The following is a 21,702-nucleotide window of genomic DNA, read 5'->3' as shown; positions in this document are numbered from 1 at the left end:
AAATAAATAAATAAAATCTTAAAAAAAAAAAAGAATCAATAGTTTAAGAGTCAATATTCTGTATTTAGAAGTGTGCATTAGCTAGTTCTTCTAATTTTTATCTTCGGTTTGGCTGTGTTATTGATTTGCTATTATTTGGTACACAGATAGGTTCACTCGCTTGCAGTTGTACTCCATTCTAGGTTTTGTTTCACAATTTTAGTTTTATTATGTGTGTGTATGTAAAACATTAAGATGGTTCAAAAGTTAAAACTCAACAAAAAAGGTATATTTAATAAAGCATCATGACTGCTTTAGCAAATAATTTTTCTTTTTTCTTTTTTCTTAAAGATTTTATTTATGAGAGAGAGTACGAGCTAGCACCAGGTGGAGGTGGGGAGAGGGAGAAGCAGACTCCACGCTGAGCTGGGAGCCTGATGACACAGGGCTCAATCCCAGGACCCTGAGATCATGACCTGAGCTGAAGGCAGACACTTAACCGACTGAGCCACCCAGGTGCCCTGCAAATAATTTTTCTATATTCCAGGTTCCTTCTCCTATATGTATAACTGAGCCTGGGTCCTTTGATTCATTCTCCTTATGTCCCATACCTGCCTGCCTGCTCTCCACTCTTCAAGCATACGTTCACAGATACACAAGCACATACCACGGAGAAGATATTGAAAAACTTCAAGATGATCTTTAGGATGACGTATGTTTCTTCCACCACTGGACGTGATTCTCTGTAGGAACAACAGTCTTCATTTTTTCACAGTATATGATAACAATATAGTTAAGTGATTTAAAATATTATTTCTTGTGAAAATACCATAATGGACTATAAGGTCCAATCTTACTGTATAAAAGCAGAGAGTTTCCTTTACTAAGACAAAGCAACCTGGCTTTGTTTTTCCTTAAATGCAGGACCAAAACAATCCATGAATCACTTCCTCTATGAAGTGACTGCAGAGTAGGCACTCATTATCCAAACCCTGGACCAGGTCCACTCTGCCAGCCCCACTTCCTCAGGACATGTGTCTTTCAGTGCCGCTGGCTCCTTTTGGAACCGTGACCAGCTGCCTCTAATTTCCGCAGTCCAGGTGCTGTGGTTATGGTGGGGATAGTGGGTCAAGACTGATTTTGAAACAAAAATCCATTATGAAAAAATTAAGATTTCCATCATCATATTTTGAAGTCCTTGACTATATTTTAAACACTTAATCAGAAATCTGGTTTTGTTATTAAAACAGTTTAGCCGTATAAAATGTTGATTTCCTTTCCTCTCAGCCTCTTTTCCAAAAGTCTATATCCATAACAATTTGATACTTCGGAAGAAATGTTCTGTTCATTTTATTCCCCTTTTATATAACCTAGCTTGTGCACTGAATAAGTACTTATTGAGTTCTTAAAATGTGCCAGGCACTGTATTGTAGATTTGGGACATCAGAAATCAAAACAGATAAATGGAACTTATTTGGAACTTTTTTTCTAGTGGGTAGAGACAGACATGAAAAATAAATGTAGAAATAGCTAATAATTTTGCTACAAGATGCTAAGTGTTATGGGAAAAATAGATCAGATTAAGGAGGAATGGGCGTTACCTTGGTAGTGAAGGCAGTTGTAATCTAAAATAACATGCTCAAGAGAGACTGAGGTGGTGAGATTTGAACAAAGACTTTAAATTGGCAAGGGTGTTACTCATGCAGGTATCTGGGGAAGGTACATTGCAGGAAGAGGGTACAGCCAGTGTATGTGTTACGAGGTTGCAGTGTACTTGGCTTCTTTAAGGAAAAGCAAGAAAATGTATGGTACAGGATAGTGGTAGTGGGAGGCCACTCAAGGCCCTAGGCTTTTATTCTGAATGAAATGGGGAGTTCCTGGAGGGATTAGAGTGGAAAAGCAACATGATCTGACTTGTGCTTTAACTGACTCCCCTAGATGAATATTTGACAATGGCGGGGGTGGAATGAAAGTCTTGAGACTAATTAGAAAGCTACTGCAGTCATGTAGGCAAGAGATGATGGTGGTTTAGGCCAAAATGGTAGCAGTGAAATTGGTGAGAAAGAATCTGATGTGGTTGTGGGAGATTATGGAAGTCCCCTGTGATTAACTTTCTCAGTAAAGTAGGAAGGAAGGTCATCAGTGGGGACCCAGGATGAGGGAGAGGTGTTGGAGTCTTGAAGGGAAAGGAGATGTGAAATAGTGATCTAACAATAAATTAAAAGTGAGACCAATCCATGTGGTTGTTTGTTTTGGACAGTTGCATAGGCATTGGCATGGAGAAGACAGAATTCAATAAATTAGGTTTTAGTTTTTTGGTTTTTTTTTTTTTAAGATTTTATTTATTTGAGAGAGAGAGAGCACAAGCAAGGAGTAAGAGTAGAGGGAGAGGGACAAGCAGACTCCCTGCTGTGCAGAGAGCCTGTCTCAGGGCTCAATCCCACCACCCATGAGATCATGACCTGAGCCAAAACCGAGTCTGACACTCAGCCGAGCTACCCAGGCACCACTAAACATGTTTCTTACCTGAAAATCTGTGTGCTGTTTGAGGCTTATGTGAGATAGTGTATATATAGAGCACTTAAAGGACCAAACACTGAATGAATATTCAGTGTTTCTCAGACGAGGCTTCCATCAGGATCACCTGGGGAATTTTTAAAAATATTAATGCCCAGAGCCCAACCCAGGCAAATAGAATTTCTGAGGGTGAGGCCAGGTCATCACTGTTTATTTCTCAGGTGATTCTAATGTGTAGTCAGGGCTGCAAATTTCTGAATTAACTAAACAATGTCTATTAATATTAGTAGTTAGAGGGACTGGAGGGCATATGACAGAGAAGGATTCTGAGGGAAAACAACATGCATTGCAAATCACTCTGAAAACAATCTGAAGACTTGCAAACAGATCTCCCACAGCTGAAATCGTAGAGAAGGCTACATCAAAAAGAGTAGCGGGGTGCCTGGGTTTGCTAAGTTGGTTCAGTGTCCGATTATTGGCTTTGGCTCAGGTCATGATCTCGGGGTCCTGGGATTGGGCACTGAGTGGGGCTCTGCACTCAGCAGGGAGTCTGCTTAAGGATTCTCTTCCTCACCCACGCATGAGCTCTCTCTCTAAAATAAATAAACATACATATATTTTTAAAAGAAGAGTAGGAAGGGCAGGGACATGGTAGGAAACAAAGCCCCCAGTGTGGCTATCCACAAGAAGGGGTTATGTTACAAGAACCCAGGAACAAGGGAACAAGGGGCTCAAGCCCTGGGCATCCCCAGCCCTGGGGACCAGCACCAGGAAGACAAGTTTCCATAACACCTGGCTTTGGAAATGAGCAGGGCTTAACTGGGAAAGCAGGAGGCAATACAAAACAGAGTCCCTGCTCTTCAAGAGCCAATGTACTATGCCACTTGGTCTGAGACCCAGCAGTTTGAAAAGTGCCTATATGTGAAGAAGATTTATTGACTAATTTTAGGATGTGTGCTGGAGGGACAGAGAACTGTAGGAGCTTTCTCTGGAAATGCAAGTGCTCGTGGGCCCCAGTTTTCTTGCCCTCCTTCAGCCTAAACATTTTTGTGGGTCCAAGTTCAGACACTGTCCATCTATCTTGCTAGCGCTCCAGTGTTCCCCTGCAGACCTGCCCCACCCAAACTACCCATCTACCCCAGCAGGCACGCTCCCAAAGGGACTCCTGCTCCACCAGAGCTGGCACACAGCTTCCATCAGGACTGGCATCCTTTCCAGTGTGACCACTACTGTGTCATGCCCAGTGGGGCCTTAATGCCCCTCCAGAGCAATTCCTGCCCTGGGTATGGGGTAGCTAGTCCCACCCACCAGCATGCCTGTAGTAGCCACAGCCGGGCCTCTCAGCCAGCCACTGTGGGAACAAGCCCTGCCCACCACTGCACCTACTGTAGTCGTGGTCGGTCATTGCTGACAAATGGGCTGAAGGACAGACAGCCCTGCTCACCAGTATGCCTCTAGCAGTCGTGACTGGCATAATAGAAGGGCACAGGCGGCCCAACACAGGGGATGCCCTGGAGCACCTGGTTCTTGTGACCAGGGAGGATTGTGTTAGTGGGACAAAAGGACACCTTCTACACAGGCCCACTGCTGTCAAGACCAGGAGAGGTCTCTGACCTACCTCAGATGCAGAAACAAACAGAGAGTCAGACAAAAGGAGACAGAAGATAGGTTACAAAGGAAAGAACAAGATGGAACCTCAGAAAAGAGCTAAATAAAAATGGAGACAAGCAACCTAGTTCAGAAAGAGTTCAAAGTAGTGTCAATGAAGATGCTCACTGGACTTGAGAGAAGACTGGAGGAACTCAGTGAGAACGTCGACAAAGAGATAGACAACTTTAAAAGAACCAGTCAGAGCTGAAGAATAACTGAGATGAAAGATACACTAGAGGGAGCCAGCAGCACGTTAGAGGATGCAGACTAGTTCAGTGATCTGGAGGACAGCTAGTGGAAAGCAGCCATGCCGCAGAGCAGGAGAAAAACCCAGATAATTTTTAAAAATGAGGATAGGCTAAGGGACCTTTGTGACAACCTCCAGTGGACTAATAATCACATTATATGAATCCCAGGTGGAGGAGAGAGTAAGGGGCAGAAAACCTATGTGAAGAAATAATAGCTGAAAACTTCCCTAACCAGGGGAAAGAAACAGACATTTAGGTCCAGGAAGCACAGAGAGCCCCAAAGAAGATGAATCCAGGAAGGACCATACCAAGATGCACGATAATTAAAATGGCAAAAATCAAAGATGCAGACAGAATCTTTAAAGCTCAAGAGAAAAGCACACAATTATGTATGAGGGAGACTGCATAAGCCTACAGCTAATGTTTCAGCAGAGACTTTGCCAAGACAGAAAAAGTGGCATGATATAGTCAAAGTGCTGAAAGGAAAAAAAAACCTTTCAACCTTAAAGGACCCTTACAGCTGGAGAGAAGAACATGGCAGCTGAGGAGAAGGACCCTAGGCTTGTCTCATCCCACAAACACAACAAGGTAACTATCAAATCATTCTAAATACCCCAGAAATTGACCTGAAGGTGGACAGAACAAACTCCACGACTAATGGGAGAGAAGAGGCCACATCAAAGAAGGTAGGAAGTACAGAGATGTGGTTTAGGGGAGGGAGCCATGGTTGTGGAGAAGTGTGTGTGTGTGTGTGTGTGTGTGTGAGAGAGAGAGAGAGAGAGAGAGAGAGAGAGAGAGAGAGAAAGGGGTGTGGACAGGGGAATGTACAAAGAGAGAATTTCCCCCAAAGCCATTGGTTTGGAAAACAAGAGGTGCTGAATTTCAAGAGTTCTTGAAACCATTGGGACTTAGAGCATGGAATTTTAAAGGTCTGCAGGCTCCATCCACATCATTGCAAATAGCAAAATTTCATTCCTTTTGATGGCTGAGTATTCCATTGTGTGTGTGTGTGTATATATATATACACACACACACACACACACACACACACACACCACATCTTTATCCATTCATCTGTCGATTGACATCTGGGCTCTTTCTGTAGTTTGGCTATTGTGGACATTGCTGCTATAAGCACTGGGGTGCAGGTGCCCCTTCAGATCACTACATCTGTATCTTTGGGGTAAATACCTAGTAGTGCAATTGCTGGGTCATAGGGTAGCTCTATTTTCAAATTTTTTGAGGAAACTCCATGCTGTTTTCCAGAGTGGCTCTACCAGCTTGCATTCTCACCAACAGTGTGAGAGGGTTGGTTCCCCCTTCTCCACATCCTCACCACCATCTCTCATTTCCTGACTTGTTAGTTTTAGCCATTATGACTGATGTGAGGTGGTATCTTGTTGTGGTTTTGATTTGTATTTCTCTGATGCTGAGTGATGTTGAGCATTTTTTTTCATGTGTCTTTTGGCTATTTGTATGTCTTGTTTGAAGAAATGTCTGTTATACTGAGTGAAATAAGTCAAGTAGAGAAAGACAATTATATGATTACACTATGTAGAATTTAAGAAACAAAACAGAGGAGCACAGGGAAAGGGAGGGAAAAATTAAACAAGATGAAATCAGAGAGGGAGACAAACCATAAGAGACTCTTAATCACAGAAAACAAAGGGTTGCTGGAGGGGTGGGGGATTGGGCATTGAGGACGGCATGGGATGTAATGAGCACTGGGGGTTATATAGGACGATGATTCACTGAACTCTACCTCTGAAACTAATAATATACTATATGTTAATTAATTGACTTTAAATAAAAAAATAAAATAAAGGTCAGCAGGTGTAGCTGGGTTAGAGACCTGAGGGCACTGCCTTGCTTCTGGGGAAAAGACAGGCAAACAACCCAGAAGCAGACAGCATGGAAATAGTGACCTGAAAGACACTTGGGGCACACTGTAGGGAGATTATTTATTCTTGGAGCACATCCCTGAGAGGCAGCATTCATGGAGATGCCACTCTGGGAACAGAGGCACTGGCTGGTGTCATTTCCTTCCCCCACCCCTCTGCATAAACAGAGCAACCAGTGGGAGGCAGTGCAGCACCAACACTGGCTGCCTAACTTGCTTACACCAGGCCCTACCTCTCTGTGCTCTGGCACAACTGCCCTTCTGATCAAGCCTGCCTCAGTCCCAGCTAGGCAGGGCCCTGCCCATACCACGTCTTTAATGCCTGGAGGGTTGTTGTTGTTTAAAGTAGGCTCCATGCCTAGTGAGGAGCCCAACACAGAGCTTGAACTCACTACCCTGAGATCAAGACCTGAACTGAGATCAAGAGTTGGATGCTTGCTTAACTGACTGAGCCACCAAGCACCCCTAAAACCTGGAGTTTAATTTTAAAGGTCAGCAGGCTTGGCTGGGATATAGCCGGGAGGACTCTGCACTGCTCCTGGAGAGAAGGCAGGCAAAAAACCCAGAGGGAACCAGCATGGAAACAGCTATCTGAAAAATGCCTGGGGCACACAGGGTAATTGAGGAGAGGAGATTATTCATTCTTCCCAGAGCACCTCCCTGAGAGGCAACATTCCTGGAGATACTTCTCGGAACAAAGGAGCTGGCCAGTGCCATTTCCCTCCCTGGCCCCTCAGCATAAATACAGAGCCACCTGAGGGATGCAGCTCAGCACCTACCTGACTTGCTCAGCTGCCTAACTTACTTACAGCAAGCCCCACCCCTGCGCTCTGGGAGGACTGCCCTTCTAAGTCAAACTGCCTCAGTCCCAGCGTGGAGGGACCCTCCCCCAGAAGACCAGCACAAACTCCTTCCCACACCATGTCTTCAGGGCCTCAGTTCTGGTGGAGTTGGTGTCAGGTCTCATTTCACAAGCAGACCAGAGCACACCTAGTTAAAAGTTGGAACATTCAGGCCAGGAACCAAAAACTGCCCACAGCATGCAAGAACCTCTGCAGATGACCATCCTTAAGGATAAAACAGCGGCAACAGAACAGCAGCGTGCATGCAGCACACACCAGAGACAATGCCTGGAGTACCAGGCCTTGGGTACTTCATGACCTCTTCTCCATAGGCCATTACTTTCAGGAGCAGGAGACATAACTGGCTTTTCTAACACAGAGAAGAAGGCAGAGACTTAGACAAAATGCGAAGATGGAGGAATTTATCCCAAATGAAAGAACAAGATGAGCCCACGGCCAGAGATCTAAGCGAACAGATAGAAGTAACATGCCTGATGGAGAATTTAAAGCAACAATAAGGATACTCACTGGACTTAAGATAATGGAAGACATCAGAAGAGATCCTTACCACAGAGATAAAAGAGTTAAGAGTCAGAAATGAGGAACACAATAAATGAGATTGGAAAATAGACTTGATGCAATAAATATCAGGCTGGAGGAAGCAGAGGACCAAATAAATGAAATAGAAAACAAAACAGTGGAAAATAATGAAGCTGAACAACAGAGAGAATAATTATGGGACACAAGAATAGCCTTAGAGAAATCAGTGACTCCATCAAACATAATAACATTTGTATTATAGGAGTCCCAGAAGAAGAGAGAGAAAAGGGGGCAGAAAATTTATTTCAAGAAAGAGCAGAAAACTTCCCTAACATGGGGAAGGAAACAGAAAGCCAGATGCAGGAGGCACAGAGAACTCCCATTAAAATCAACAAAAGCAGGCCAACACAAAGACATATTGGAATTAAATTTGCAAAATACAGTGAGGAAGAAAAAAATCTTAGAAGCAGCAAGACAAAAGAAATCCTTAACTTGGGAAGTACATGGGAAGACCTATAAGTCTAGCTCCAGATTTTTCAACCAAAACTTGGCAAGACAGAAGGGAGTGGCATGATATATTCAAAGGGCTGAATGGGAAAAAATCTGCAGCCAAGAATACTCTATCCAGCAAGACTGTCGTTCAGAATAGAAGAAGAAATAAAGAGTTTCCCAGACAAAAACTAAAGGAGTTGGGGAGCCTGGGTGGCTTAGTTGGTTGAGCATCCGACTCTTGACCTCAGCTCAGGTCCTCATCTCAGAGTCATGAGTTCAAGCCCCACACTGGGCTTCATGCTGGGCATGGAATCTACTTAAAAAAACTAAAGGAGTTTGTGACCACTAAACCAGCCCTGCAAGAAATATTAAAGGGGACTCAACGTGCAAAAAAGAGACCAAAAGTGACAGAGAAAGGATGAAAGAAAATCTTCAGAAAAATGACAAAACAAGTAATAAAATGGCAGTAAATACATATCTATCAACAATTACTTTGAGGGGCACCTGGCTGGCTCAGTTGGTGGAGCATGTGACTCTTGATATCAGGTTTGTAGGTTTGAGCCCCATGTTGGGTATAAAGATTACTTAAAAACCTTTAAAAAATTGTTATTTTGAATGTAGATGGACTAAATGCTCCAAACAAAAGAGATAGGATGTCAGAATGGATAAAAAACCAAGACCCATCTATATGCTGCCTACAAGAGACTTTTTTTATTTTAAAGATTTTATTTATTTGAGAGAGAGCGAGCACGAGACAGGGGAGGGTTAGAGGGAGAAGCAGACTCCCTGTTGAGCAGGGAACCCAATGGGGGGCTTGATCTTGGGACTCTGGGATCATGACTTGAACTGAAGGCGGATGCTTAATTGACTGAGCCACCCAGGTGCCCCAAGACCCATTTATCACACAAATGGATGTCAAAAGAAAGCCGGAATAGCAATACCTATATCAGACAAACTACACTTTAAAACAAAGACTGTAAGAGGAGATAAAGAAGGGCATTATATAATCATAAAGGGGACAATCCAACAAGAAGATAAAACAATGATAAATAGTTATGTACCCAACATGGGAGCACCCAATTACATAAAACAATAACATACATAAAGGAACCAATTGATAATAACACAATAATTGTAGGGGTATTTAACACCCCACTCACATCAATGGACAGATCACCTAAACAGAAAATCAAAAAGGAAACAATGGCTTTGAAGGACACAGTGGACCAAATGGACTTAACAGATGTATTTGGAACATTCCATCCTAAAACAGCACAATACACATTCTTTTCAAGTGCACATAGGACATTCTCCAGAATAAAGTACATATTGGGTCACAAATCAGGCCTCAACAAATACAAAAAGACTGAGATCATACCATGCACCTTTTCTGATCATTACACTATGAAATGAGAAGTCAATCATAAGAAAAAATTTGGAAAGACCACAAATACATGGAGGCTAAACAATAATAAATGGGTCAGCCAGGAAATCAAAGAAGAAATTAAAAACATACATGGAAACAAATGAAAATGAAAACACAACAGTCCAAAACCCTTGGGATGCAGCAAAAGGAAAGGAAAGTATATAGCAATACAGGCCTACCTCAAAAAGCAAGAAAAATCTCAAATAAACAGCCTAACTTTACACATAAAGGATCTAGAGAAAGAACAACAAATGAAGCCTAAAGCCAGCAGAAGGAAGGAAATAATAAAGATTAGAACAGAAATAAATGATATAGAAACTTAAAAAAAGCAATAGAACAGATCAATGAAGCCAGAAGCTGGTTCTTCGAAAAAATTAATAATATCAATAAACCTCTAGCCAGACTTATCAAAAAGAAAAGAGAAGGGACCCAAATAAATAAAATCAAAAATAAGAGAGAGAAGAAATAGGGTGTGCCTGGTGGCTCAGTCATTTAAGTGTCTGCCTTCGGCTCAGGTCATGATCCCAGGGTCCTGGGATTGAGCCCCACATCAGGAGCCTGCTTCTCCTTTCCTCTGCTCCTCCCCCTGCTCATGCTCTCTTTCACTCTCTAATAAATAAAATCTTTAAAAAAAAATAAGTAAAAAGAGAGAATAACCAACACCACGGAAATACAAATAATAATAAGAGAATATTACAAAAGCTGTATGCCAACAAACTGAACCTAGAAAAAAATGGATAAATTCCTACAAACATATAAACTACCAAAACTGAAACAGCATTGGAAAATTTGAACAGATTAAAAACCAGCAAAGAAATTGAATCAGAATAAAAAATCTCCCAACAAACAAAAGTCCAGGGCCAGATGGCTTTCCAGGGGAATTCTACCAAACATTTAAAGAAGAGTTAATACCTATTCTTCTCAAACTGTTTCAAAAAACAGAAATGGAATGAAAACTTCTAAACTTATTCTGCAGGGCCAGCATTCCCGATTCCAAAACCAGACAAAGACTCCTTGAAAAAGAGAACTACAACCCAATATCCCTAATGAACATGGATGCAAAAATTCTCAACAAAATACTAGGAAATCGAATCCAACAGTACATTAAAAGAATCAATCACCCCAATCAAGTGGGATTTATTCCTGGGCTGCAAGTGTGGTTCAATATTTGAAAATCAAGGTGATACACCACATTAATAAGAGAAAGGGTAAGAACCACATGATCATTTCAACAGATGCAGAAAAAGCACTTGACAAAGTACAACACACTTTCATGATAAAAACGCTCAAAAAAGTAGAGTTGGATGGAACATACCTCAATTTCATAAAGGCCATATATGAAAAACCCACAGCTAGTATCATCCTCAGTGGGGAAATACTGAGAGCTTTTCCTCTATGGTCTGAAAAAACAGAGGGATGCCCACTTTCACCACTGTTATTTAACATTGTTTTGGAAGTCCTAGCCTCAGCAATCAGACACAAAAAGAAATAAAAAGCATTCTAATCAGCAAGGAGGGAGTCAAACTTTCACTATTCAAAGATGACATGATACTCTATGTAGAAAAGACTCCACCAAAAATTGTTAGAACCAAATACACAAATTCAGTAAAGTTGCAGAATAGAAAATCACCATACAGAAATCTGTTACATTTCTATATACCAACAATGAAACAGCAGAAAAAGAAATTAAGGAATTGATCCTCTTTACCACTGCACCAAAAGCAGTAAGATACCTAGGAATAAACCTAACCAAGGATGTAAAAGATCTGTACTCTGAAAACTATAAGACACTGATGAAAGAAATTGAAGAGGACACAAAGAAATGGAAAAATATTCCATGCTCATGGATTGGAAGAATAAATACTGTTAAAATGTCTATATAAACCAAAGCAATCTACACATTTAATGGAATCCCTATTAAAATACCACCAGCATTCTTCAAAGAACTAGAATAAACAATCCTAAAATTTGTACAGAGCCACAAAAGACCCAGAATAGCCAAAGCAACCTTGAAAAAGAAAGGCAAAGCTGGAGGCATCATAATTCTGGACTTCAAGCTACATTACAAAGCTGCAGTGATCAAAACAGTATGGTATTGACACAAAAATAAACACATAGATCATTCAAAGACAATAGAAAACCCAGAAATGAACCCACAATGATATGGTCAATTAATCTTCAACAAAGCAGGAAAGATGGGGTCCCTGGGTGGCTCAGTCGGTTAAGCATCTGCCTTTGGCTCAGGTCATGATCCCAGGGTCCTGGGATCGTGTTGGGCTCCCTGCTTGTGGGGAGCCTGCTTCTCCCTGTCTTCCCCACTCGTGCTCTCTCTAGCTCTCTCTCAAATAAATAAATAAAATCTTAAAAAAAAAAAAAGCAGGAAAGAATATACAATGGGAAAAAGACAGCCTTTTCAACAAATGGTGTTGGGAAAACTGGACAGCAACATGCAGAAGAATAAACTGGTCCACTTTCTTACACCATACACAAATTCAAAATGGATGAAAGACTTGAATGTGAGACTTGAAACCATAAAAATCCTACCGAACACAGGCAATCCCTACCAAAATACCAAGAGTGTTTTTTACAGAACTAGAACAAATAATCCTAAAACTTGTATGGAACTGCAAAAGACCCACATAGAAAAGCAATCTTGAGAAAGAACAAAGCTGGATATATTATAATCCTAGACTTTAAACTACACTACGAAGCTGTGGTAAACAAAACAGTATGGTAGCGGCATAAAAGCAAACACATAGATCAATGAAAGAGAATAGAGAACCCAGAAAGAAACCCATGTGTATATGGTCAATAAATTTACAACAACAGAACCAAAAATGGGGAAAGACAATCTCTTCAATAAATGGTGCTGGGAAAACTGGACAGCCACATACAAAACAATTAAACTGGACCACTCATATGATGCACAAAAATAAACTCAAAATGGATTAGAGACCCAAATGTGAGACGTGAAACCATAAGACTCCCCCTAAAAGAATAGGCGGTAAACTCAAGGACATTAGCCTTAGCAATATTTTTCTGGATAGGTCTCCTCAGGCAAGGGAAACAAAAGCAAATATAAATAATTGGCACTACATCAAACTAATAAATTTTTGCACAGTGAAGAAAACCACCAACGAACAAACAAAGAGGCAACCTACTAGATGAGAGAGGATATTTGCAAAGGATATATCTGATAAGGGGTTAATACCCAAAATATATAAAGAAAACAAAAAAAACCCCACCAAATAATGATTATAAAATGGGCAGAGGACCTAAAAAAGTATTTTTCCAAAGAAGACATACATATGGCTAACAGACACATGGAAAGGTGCTCAACATCACTAATCATCAGGGAAATGCAAATCAAAACCACAATGAGGTATCACTTTAGTCAGAATGACTATTATCAAAAAGACAAGAAATAACAAGTGTTGGCAAGAATGGGGAAAGGGAAACCCTCACACACTGTTGGTGGGAATGTAAATTGGTGCAGCCACTTTAGAAAACAGTATGGACTTTCCTCAAAAAATTAAAAATAGAAATACCATACAACCCATTAATTTCATTTTTGGGTACTTATCAAAGAAAAATAAAACAGCAATTCAAAAAGATGTGTGGTTTTTGTTTATTGCAGCATTATTTACAATAGCAACCTAATATGGAAGCAACCTAAGTGCCCACTGATAAAGATGTGGTATTTATAAATACAATAGAATGTATTCTGCCATAAAAAAGAATAATCCTTGGGGCGCCTGGGTGGCTCAGTTGGTTAAGCGTCTGCCTATTGATTTCAGCTCATGTCATGATCTCAGGGTCGTGAGATGGAGCCCTGTATCTGGCTCCACGCTCAGTGAGGAGTCTGCTTGTCTCTCTCCCTCTGCCCCTCCCCTGCCACGCACTCTCTCTCAAATAATAAATCTTTAAAACAAAATAAATCTTGCCATTTGTAACATGGATAGACCTAGAGGGTATTATGTGAAGTAAATCAAACACAAATACTATATGATTTCACTCATGTGGAATCTAAAAAACAAATGAACAAAAAAATCTCCGAGAACCAGTGGTTGCCAGAGGTGAGGAGGGATGTGAGCAATATGTGAAGGGGATTAAAAAACAACAAAGTTCCAGTTACAAAAATAAGTCACAGGGATGAAAAGTACAGCATAGGGAATGTAGCAAATAATATTGTAATATCTTTGTATGGTGACAGATGGTAACTACACTTAAACTGGTGAACATTTTGTAATATACATCATTGTTGAATCATTATACAGATGCTTTTTTTTTTTTAAGATTTTATTTATTTATTTATTTGACAGAGAGAGAGAGAGAGAGAGAGAGAGAGAGAGACAGCCAGTGAGAGAAGGAACACAAGCAGGGGGAGTGGGAGAGGAAGAAGCAGGCTCCCAGCGGAGCAGGGAGCCCGATGCGGGGCTCGATCCCAGGTCTCTGGGATCACGCCCTGAACGGAAGGCAGACACTTAACGACTGAGCCACCCAGGCGCCCCCGGAGGCAGATGCTTAACCGACTGAGCCACCCAGGCACCCTGCTAATTGCTTTTAAGAACCAATTGATAAATTAATTCGTTAAGACCTGAACAAGGCTATTAATTTCTAAAAGGATTATCTCTGGAAATATTTTCTCTCTTAAGTCATATGTTCACACATGCCTTTTTGGGATATCTTTTATGTTTTAAATCAAAAGCCAATAAGTAACTGTATGAAACCCAGTGAAGTATTCCATGAAATACTACTTACCAATATAGTGTTTTGTCGTCACCAAGTGTGTTTTTCATGTTTCTTGGAATGACTATAAGAGTTTATTATTGGGACTCAGGTAAATTGTCTAAGGTCACATAATAGTAATAGCAGGACTAAGACTCAAAATGTGATTCCTTTGACTTCCACTTCCATGTCTGTTTCACCACATAAGACTGAACAATGCAGGCAAACACCATAAACTACATAGCAAAGCAGTCATTTCTTGGAGAACAGAGCAGCATGGTTTTTGTGGGTCCTGCAGATCTAAGCCTGGAGTTACCACAGGGAGAAGTCCCCAGTTCTACACCTGGGGAACCCTGGCTTCTGTCACTGGTTTATTCTTGAAACACTTCCACAGGTTTTGGTGGGGATTGGAGGTGGGAAGGATCATCGGCACTCTACTGGAGTAACTTCTCTCTGAGACAACCAAAATTTCTGACAACCAAAATCATTGTGAACACCTATAGTCCTAACATAACATTTAAGTCTTTATAATTCATTTAAGGATGTATTTATTTACAAGATACAAATGCTTAATATTTAATAGGAATTAAAGTGCTTAATTTTACAATGTTTCCAATTCTATGCCTTTATGACCAAATATACATATGTTACACAATATATACACTATATGCAAGTATATTACATTCATATAGCTAGAAAAGAATTACTTTTTGTGTACACTTTTTCACATTGGAGTTAACTCTAAAATTCTGGTAACATACCTTTTCAAACTGATCAGTCAACAATTCTAAAACCCAGATAACACTTATTCAAAAATATCAGTCAACTGTCACTCACAAAATAAAATGCTAGTTTGGTTAAAAAAAAAAGTTTTATATACAGGCATGATTGCTAATGAATGGAGACCCCCCTCAAATGATACATTCCAACATCCACATCATGTGTAATATATAATGCAATTCTGTTATCATAATGGTCCCCAAGACTATTGTGTTTCTTTCCAAACTGATATATATATACGTATATATATCTCACTCTATGTATTTGGTATTCACTTATTAAAATATGCTACAATGAGACTTCTTGATTTAATTTCTCACTAAATCTACCATAACAAATTTTAGGAAGAAGTATACCATCATGTAACTCTCAGTGACCCCAATGAGCTAAAAACTATCTTGTAGAAGCCATATGCTAGTCCATCTCAAAACACAGAAAAGACATTGCATTCTGACAAATGCTCAGTCCAAAAAGTGGAAAAATCATGTTTGACTTTAGAGGAATTTTTTACCTCAGTAAACAGTGCAGAAAATGGCCCATAGAATGAAAGTATTTTACGCTTAAAGGAAAAAGTAACTAATGGAGAAAAGGCCTGGGTGCCACAGATCCCATCAGTATGCAATTATAAAGATTTCTATTTTATAGTTCATATTCCTTCTGCAGTTCAAGTATTTTTCTCTTGTCTGAACATATACCGCTCTAATCTGGTGATCAGCAGTCTCTGTCTACCTCTCTGTTCACTCTTGCTTATTTCATTTCCTAATTTTTTTATTCCTCTTTACTATATCAGTAAAGAAAGTAATCTCATGAAAACATGATTACGGGGCACACATAAGGATGAATTGTACTAAAAATCCATGTAAATAATTTATGTTAAAATATTTAAGTTAAAAAGAACATTTTCTATAAAAATTTCATTCCTATGGAAAAACAGAATTGGAAATCAACAATGTTTTTACATATATACATATATGCATAAATTCACAGAAAGGGTTTTAAAAGCATATCTAGTGGTCTTTATACATCATACTCATTTTCTAAATCTGAAGAATCTATAGTAGATAGTAATATGAAAATAAAAAGCAATTTGATTCTACTAAAATTGGATGAGAATGAAGAAGTAACACGATCCACTACAGGTGTCAATACAGTTCTATAGAATAAGAACTGGTTAGCCACAGTTTTTATATTATACATTCTTGAAGAATACAAAATTGAAGAATGAAAACATTAAGACATTCTTGCCTTTTGAATTAATTTTAGCTTATAAATACCATGTGCTTAATCTCAGACCCGCTAACACATCATATGATGTAGGAAATTTTAATTAATCTTCTATTCTGCATTATAGCAAGGGTACCTGCAAAAAATAAGACTTTTGTTCCTCAGAAGTTTACTTGCTCCTGTTGGTGCCTTTTCCTCTGGGTATATCTAGTCCAGAAAGATCATTATTAGAGTTATTACAGACAATATTCTCAGAATAAGAACTTAAGGCTTTAAATATAATCAGAAATGGGATCTAAACTTTGAAAGGAAAAAAAAAATCTACCCTGTTTCCACAAAGTAGACAAGAAAAAGTAAAACAGAATTGTGAACTCATGAAGTATTTTTGATATAAGGTTTTTGGAAGGCATCAATGAATCTTTAACAACCCTGCAGTACTATGAAGTTTGTGGTTTATATACTTATGACTACGACAAGTACTCTTTTAAAAAATCCAAATGTGTATTTATATATGGGGACAGGGCACATTTAAAACGTTATTGTAAAAAGTTTGGTAATTTTTTAGGTTGGAATTTTTTTTTTTTAATTGGGGTAGGTCGCCCAATGCAGTTAAGTATACCAAACTGTATGTTGTATTAAACTTCATGGAAAATGAATGTAGCTGGATAAAGTAGTGCAGATGTGCTTAATTCTCTCACCATCCATACCCTTTGCAAAAGGAAAAATGCTTTTGACAGTTACTTGAATCCAAGGAATAATGCCCCCCATTCCCTTCCCTATACCCAGTAATTTGAGTTATAGTATCATTTCTAAAAGTTAATTCTCTATATCCTTGTGGCTAGGGGCATTCATATTAAAATTTCAGTATAAAAACATACCCTGAAGAATTTTATTGCTTGCATACATGATGGCATTGTAGATGCCATTATTACAAAAGTGGCTGGTGGCATTTTTCATTATTGAGTCCCACTTAAAACCTGGATAAGTCTGCACTACATTTCATACTTAATATACCAAATGGTAGACTTTCAGTAAAAGCAAAATTTAAGTTTAAAACATTGGAATGTTTTAATGAATAGTTTTTATCAAGAAGTATTTTTTAAGTTTGGAGAAAGGGCACTTTAAAGATGACTTGGAAAGCACCAAATTAGGGAAAATAAAGAATAAAGCCTATATGGAATGTTGGTTTTAATAGGAAAGCAATCAATTGTTTTTTTATGTTCAATTTGTCATGACTGCTCAGGTGTCTCGGAAACCAAGACATATATGATGGTTCTTGAAACCAGTCACACTTTGATGTCTTTTGGTTTAGCTGGGTGTTTACTACGTGCCTAAGGGTAGTCCCTTGCCTTCCTCCAAGTAAAAGCATTAGTGATTCTTTATGAGAAACAGGTAAGGCTGCCTCGATGCTTCTCTTTGTGCTTGTCGAAAGAACACAGGGTGGACCATGAAAGATGGTAACTGGATAATCAAAAATTCTCTTCTAGTACAATTATTTCTAATTTTTTTGAGAAATTAAAGATCATGTCAAGAACATGACTATATTCTTTTTACATATTCTTTTGATAATCTAAATTAAATAACATTGATATTTACTGAGCCAAAACTTGAGTGTATTCATGTTACTCCCATTGCAGGATAACAATTTATGATCGGCAAAGTGTACTCTCCTCACTGTTCAGAATAGGTTTCAAAAATAATCTGGCCCATAAATCTTCTAAACCGACCCTTACGTTTCCAATGCTCTAGTCACAGTTTACAAAAGTCATGTTCTCCTGATAATCATTCTACATCTTTATTGCTTCTCTTTTTTGGAGATTCAGAACGCCAATGCATCATCTACAGCTCTAGTGTAAGCATCTCAAAAGCCACCCTGAATACGTATGTTGTACATACACACACACCAGCCCCCACACGATTGGCAACTAGAAAAGAGAAGTGATGTAACATTTCTTTCGGTCTGTCCCTGATTTGATAGGGCCTAAGAAGCTACACCTTTCTTTATCTCTTTCTGATTCCAAATATTTGGCTTAATATTAATGATCATGGCTGGCATTCCTTTTATAGAGAAAGGCAATCTAATTGTGTCAGCCATAACTAGTTTACCTTCTCCTTTGGAGTGGGGGGAAAAAAGGAGAGACTTCAAATATTTCTTAAAATGACAGGCCTGAATAAATGTGTGGCTGTCTCAAATTCTGAGTGAATCCATTCTACACTTAAGGTATAATTCTCAAAGGCCAAGATAGTGGGGTCGTTCTTGTGGATTTCTAGCAGACTTAGGCATTTGAAAGTGATAATGTCTGGGGCATAACAGGATAAATGGGGGGAAAAAACTAATTTGAGAAAAAGATTAAGTTAAATAGCCAACTTAATGTGAGATTTTAATCACAACCACAATATAATATAATGAAGAGCAGCCTTTGTGACAAGAAATCATGTTTTGACTATTAAAACTTCCCCAGATGACAGGGTTTGAAAAAAATGCTCAGACTCTCTTCAAACATCTTGTACCTCCCCAATCTGCCATTAAAATATTGCTTTTGATTATTGTGTTTTCTTCTCCTCTTCTTCACTAAGGTGGTTAGAAGAGTTGAGCATAAACTTCCTCTAATATCTACCTACCCCACAAACACATGTGAATTTCCTTTCCCATCTGACAAAGGAATAGGCCCACACAGTTACCTTAAGTGTTAACTATATATAGTCCTCATTTGACCATGCTTAACAGTCTTACGGAAAAGAAAAACATTACAATAAATGTAGTTTCCATGTGTCCCAGCTCTGTATAAAGTCAGGTATCTTGTACGGTTCAGGTTTCTGTGAACAGTTTTGCACATGCTGATATTAACTGCTACAACAATTGCAGGACTGTGAAAGGTAAAATAACCTGCGTGACTTCCACCATCCCAGTGGCCAAAGTGTATTATCTCAGAATAATCAAGACTGAAGCATTAATTAAACCCTCATTATATATTTAAATAGGTATTATTAGCACCTTCAGAGAGAGGCACTGTTTTAAATAGGCACAGAACGAAAAAATAGTACTTTAAAAATACTGTTGGAACTAATATATCCCATGCCACATAAATTACTGCTTTTTCTTATTATAAAAATATCAATACCCTTAGATGTCAATCAGTTAAACATAAATCACCAAAAACATTTCTGAAGTTTAGAACATTGTTCAATTCCAAGATAAAACATGCTTTATATTTAAAAAATAAATTAGAGACAAATATGAACCTAAAGCTGAAGAGAAAAGCATGTATAATATAATTATATTCATATTTAATACTATATACACATAATTGCTATATACTTGAGATATTTTCTTCTTAGGAATATTTCTACAAAAACAAGTATTATCTTTTCTTAATAAGTTGAAAGTTTGAACACCAACAAGTTGTCCTTTTTGTTTTAAAAGAACATAATTTATGCAGCTTGAGCTTTATAAACTAAATTAAATAAGTTAATACAATAGCCTAAACTGTCCCTGTAATTTTTTTTTTCTTTTTTAACCATGGATCTATTTTGGCAACATGGAGGTATATTTTTCAAACTGTTACAAGTCCTACCTGTGAGGGAGAAGACATAAAGGACCTTAGATGGAAGTGGCCTATTCTAACCTGATAGTGATAGAACCCATTGATACTGTTTTCTTCAAGACAAAAGTACATATGCAAGGAATAGCTCATTAAAAAATGCTCTATTTTCACATTATTTCAAACTTTTATCGGTAGAATGGCTCTGCACATCGGTTTCACTAACAGTACAGAAACATAGGAAAATAGTCCCCAAAAGATGCATTTATGAGCCTATATTTCAACATAAAGTGCTAAGAGATGAGTAAGGAGGGCTGGGAATGTCTTGAGCTGTAAATCTTGAGACCTCCACATCGTGGATGGTCCTGGAGTTCAGCATTCTGACTTTTTCCTAGGTTCGGGATGATCATCCAAGGTGGCTGGATGCTTGTTGGGACCATCTGGTGTCTCACCTGTGACAGCTAAGAAGATGATTTTCAGCCACTTCTGTTTCAGTTCCTCACTGTCTGCAGCAAAGCTGTGCACAGACTTGGACTGGGTCAGTTTGAAACTGTGGGGCAGGTCTGCACTCTTTGGCATATCGTCCACCACATAGCCGAGGAGTGGAATGGTGGCCTGGGCTCGGACGTCCTAAGGAAAAAACGTGGTACACAGGAGTGTGAGATGTATTAGCCTGCTATCCATGGCCCTTTGTGATCTGGCTCCCACTAAACTCTTTACCTATCAATGTTCGACACAGACTCGTGCTGTGAGCTCTCTGTGGACAGAGATGGGGATCCAGTGCTTAGCATACTGCCTGGACGTGAGGTCAACACATTCAGTGCTGGCTGAACGAATTAGTGAATGAGAGCAGACACCTAAATCAGCTGGGATTCACGGACCCTACACCCCACCCCCTCTCTCTGTGACGGAGTCCATTTAGCTCTTCATTCAGATGAAAAGGGGAAAGAATAATAGTTATCTTACTGTATAAAACCAGCAAATGTTAATGATGATTTGATTACCAAACACAGTTTTACTTGGTGATCCATTCATTCATGCATCATTTTATTTATGGACAAGAAAAGGGAAGAGGAAAAACAATGAAATAGAAAACAATATATACCTTGGTATTTTAAGTTTCTTTCTTTCTTTTTTTCAGATTTTATTTATTTATTTGACATGGTGAGAGAGCACAAGCAGGGGGAGCATCAGAGGGAGAGAGAGAAGCAGGCTTCCCGCTGAGCAGGGAGGCAGATACGGGAGTTGATCCCAGGATCCTGGGATCATGACCTGAGCCAAAGGCAGAGGCTTAACGGACTAAGCCACTCAGGCGCCCCTAAGTTTATTTCTAAAATAAAATTTCACCAGCCCTTAATGTAGAGACAGGCTAAAATACAACAGGTACATTTAAGATTTTATCTTTTTCCCGGTGAACGCAGGTGTTTTTCAAGCACCACACAATCCACAGTGCCTGGTGCTGCTCTGGTTAGAAGCGACGCCTGCATGTCTGTTGCTCCCACAGACTGAGGTCCGATCCATGCATACATGGCTCTCAAAAACTTGTTACTGGACAATGAAAACCCGGGGTTGATTTAAATTCCCCTTCTTCTCAAATTCCTTTCTTCTTTAAGGTATCTATCCATTCAGGAAAAAAAAAAAAAAACCCAACCTATAATAATTATATCCCTCTTCAAACAGCCTCCTTCTCCTCCTTGCTTCTCCCTCTGCTTCACTCCTGCTTCCCATGCCCCTTCCCAATCCAAATCATCCTTTCTCCAATCACTGAACAGGAATGAGAGGGGAGAAGAGGGCAAGTGATGCACGGGGTGAAGAAACCAGAGGCTATATCTTA

At 39.3% G+C, this 21,702-nt stretch overlaps 1 protein-coding gene and 1 long non-coding RNA gene across 5 annotated transcripts in view; one reads left to right on the top strand and one right to left on the bottom strand.

Moving 5' to 3' along the window:
• Positions 1-21,702, top strand: part of LOC121105412 — a 28,136-nt gene that overhangs the window by 3,628 nt on the left and 2,806 nt on the right. The window contains exon 2 of the long non-coding RNA XR_005837899.1: positions 527-4,982. This is a non-coding gene — a long non-coding RNA (uncharacterized LOC121105412). The remainder of the gene's footprint in view (positions 1-526; positions 4,983-21,702) is intronic.
• Positions 14,854-21,702, bottom strand: part of FGD4 (FYVE, RhoGEF and PH domain containing 4) — a 199,591-nt gene continuing 192,742 nt past the window's right edge. For all 4 annotated transcript variants that reach the window (XM_008683468.2, XM_040642321.1, XM_040642320.1 and 1 more), the window contains one exon: positions 14,854-20,498. In XM_008683468.2, the coding sequence (XP_008681690.1) occupies positions 20,241-20,498 (258 nt within the window). In that variant the 3' untranslated portion in view covers positions 14,854-20,240. The remainder of the gene's footprint in view (positions 20,499-21,702) is intronic.

Source organism: Ursus maritimus, unplaced genomic scaffold, assembly GCF_017311325.1.
Source record: "Ursus maritimus isolate PB19 unplaced genomic scaffold, ASM1731132v1 scaffold_26, whole genome shotgun sequence".
Classification (NCBI taxonomy): Eukaryota; Metazoa; Chordata; class Mammalia; order Carnivora; family Ursidae; genus Ursus; species Ursus maritimus.
The sequence above is the reverse complement of the archived record's forward strand: the minus strand, read 5'-3'. Positions and strand labels throughout refer to the sequence as shown.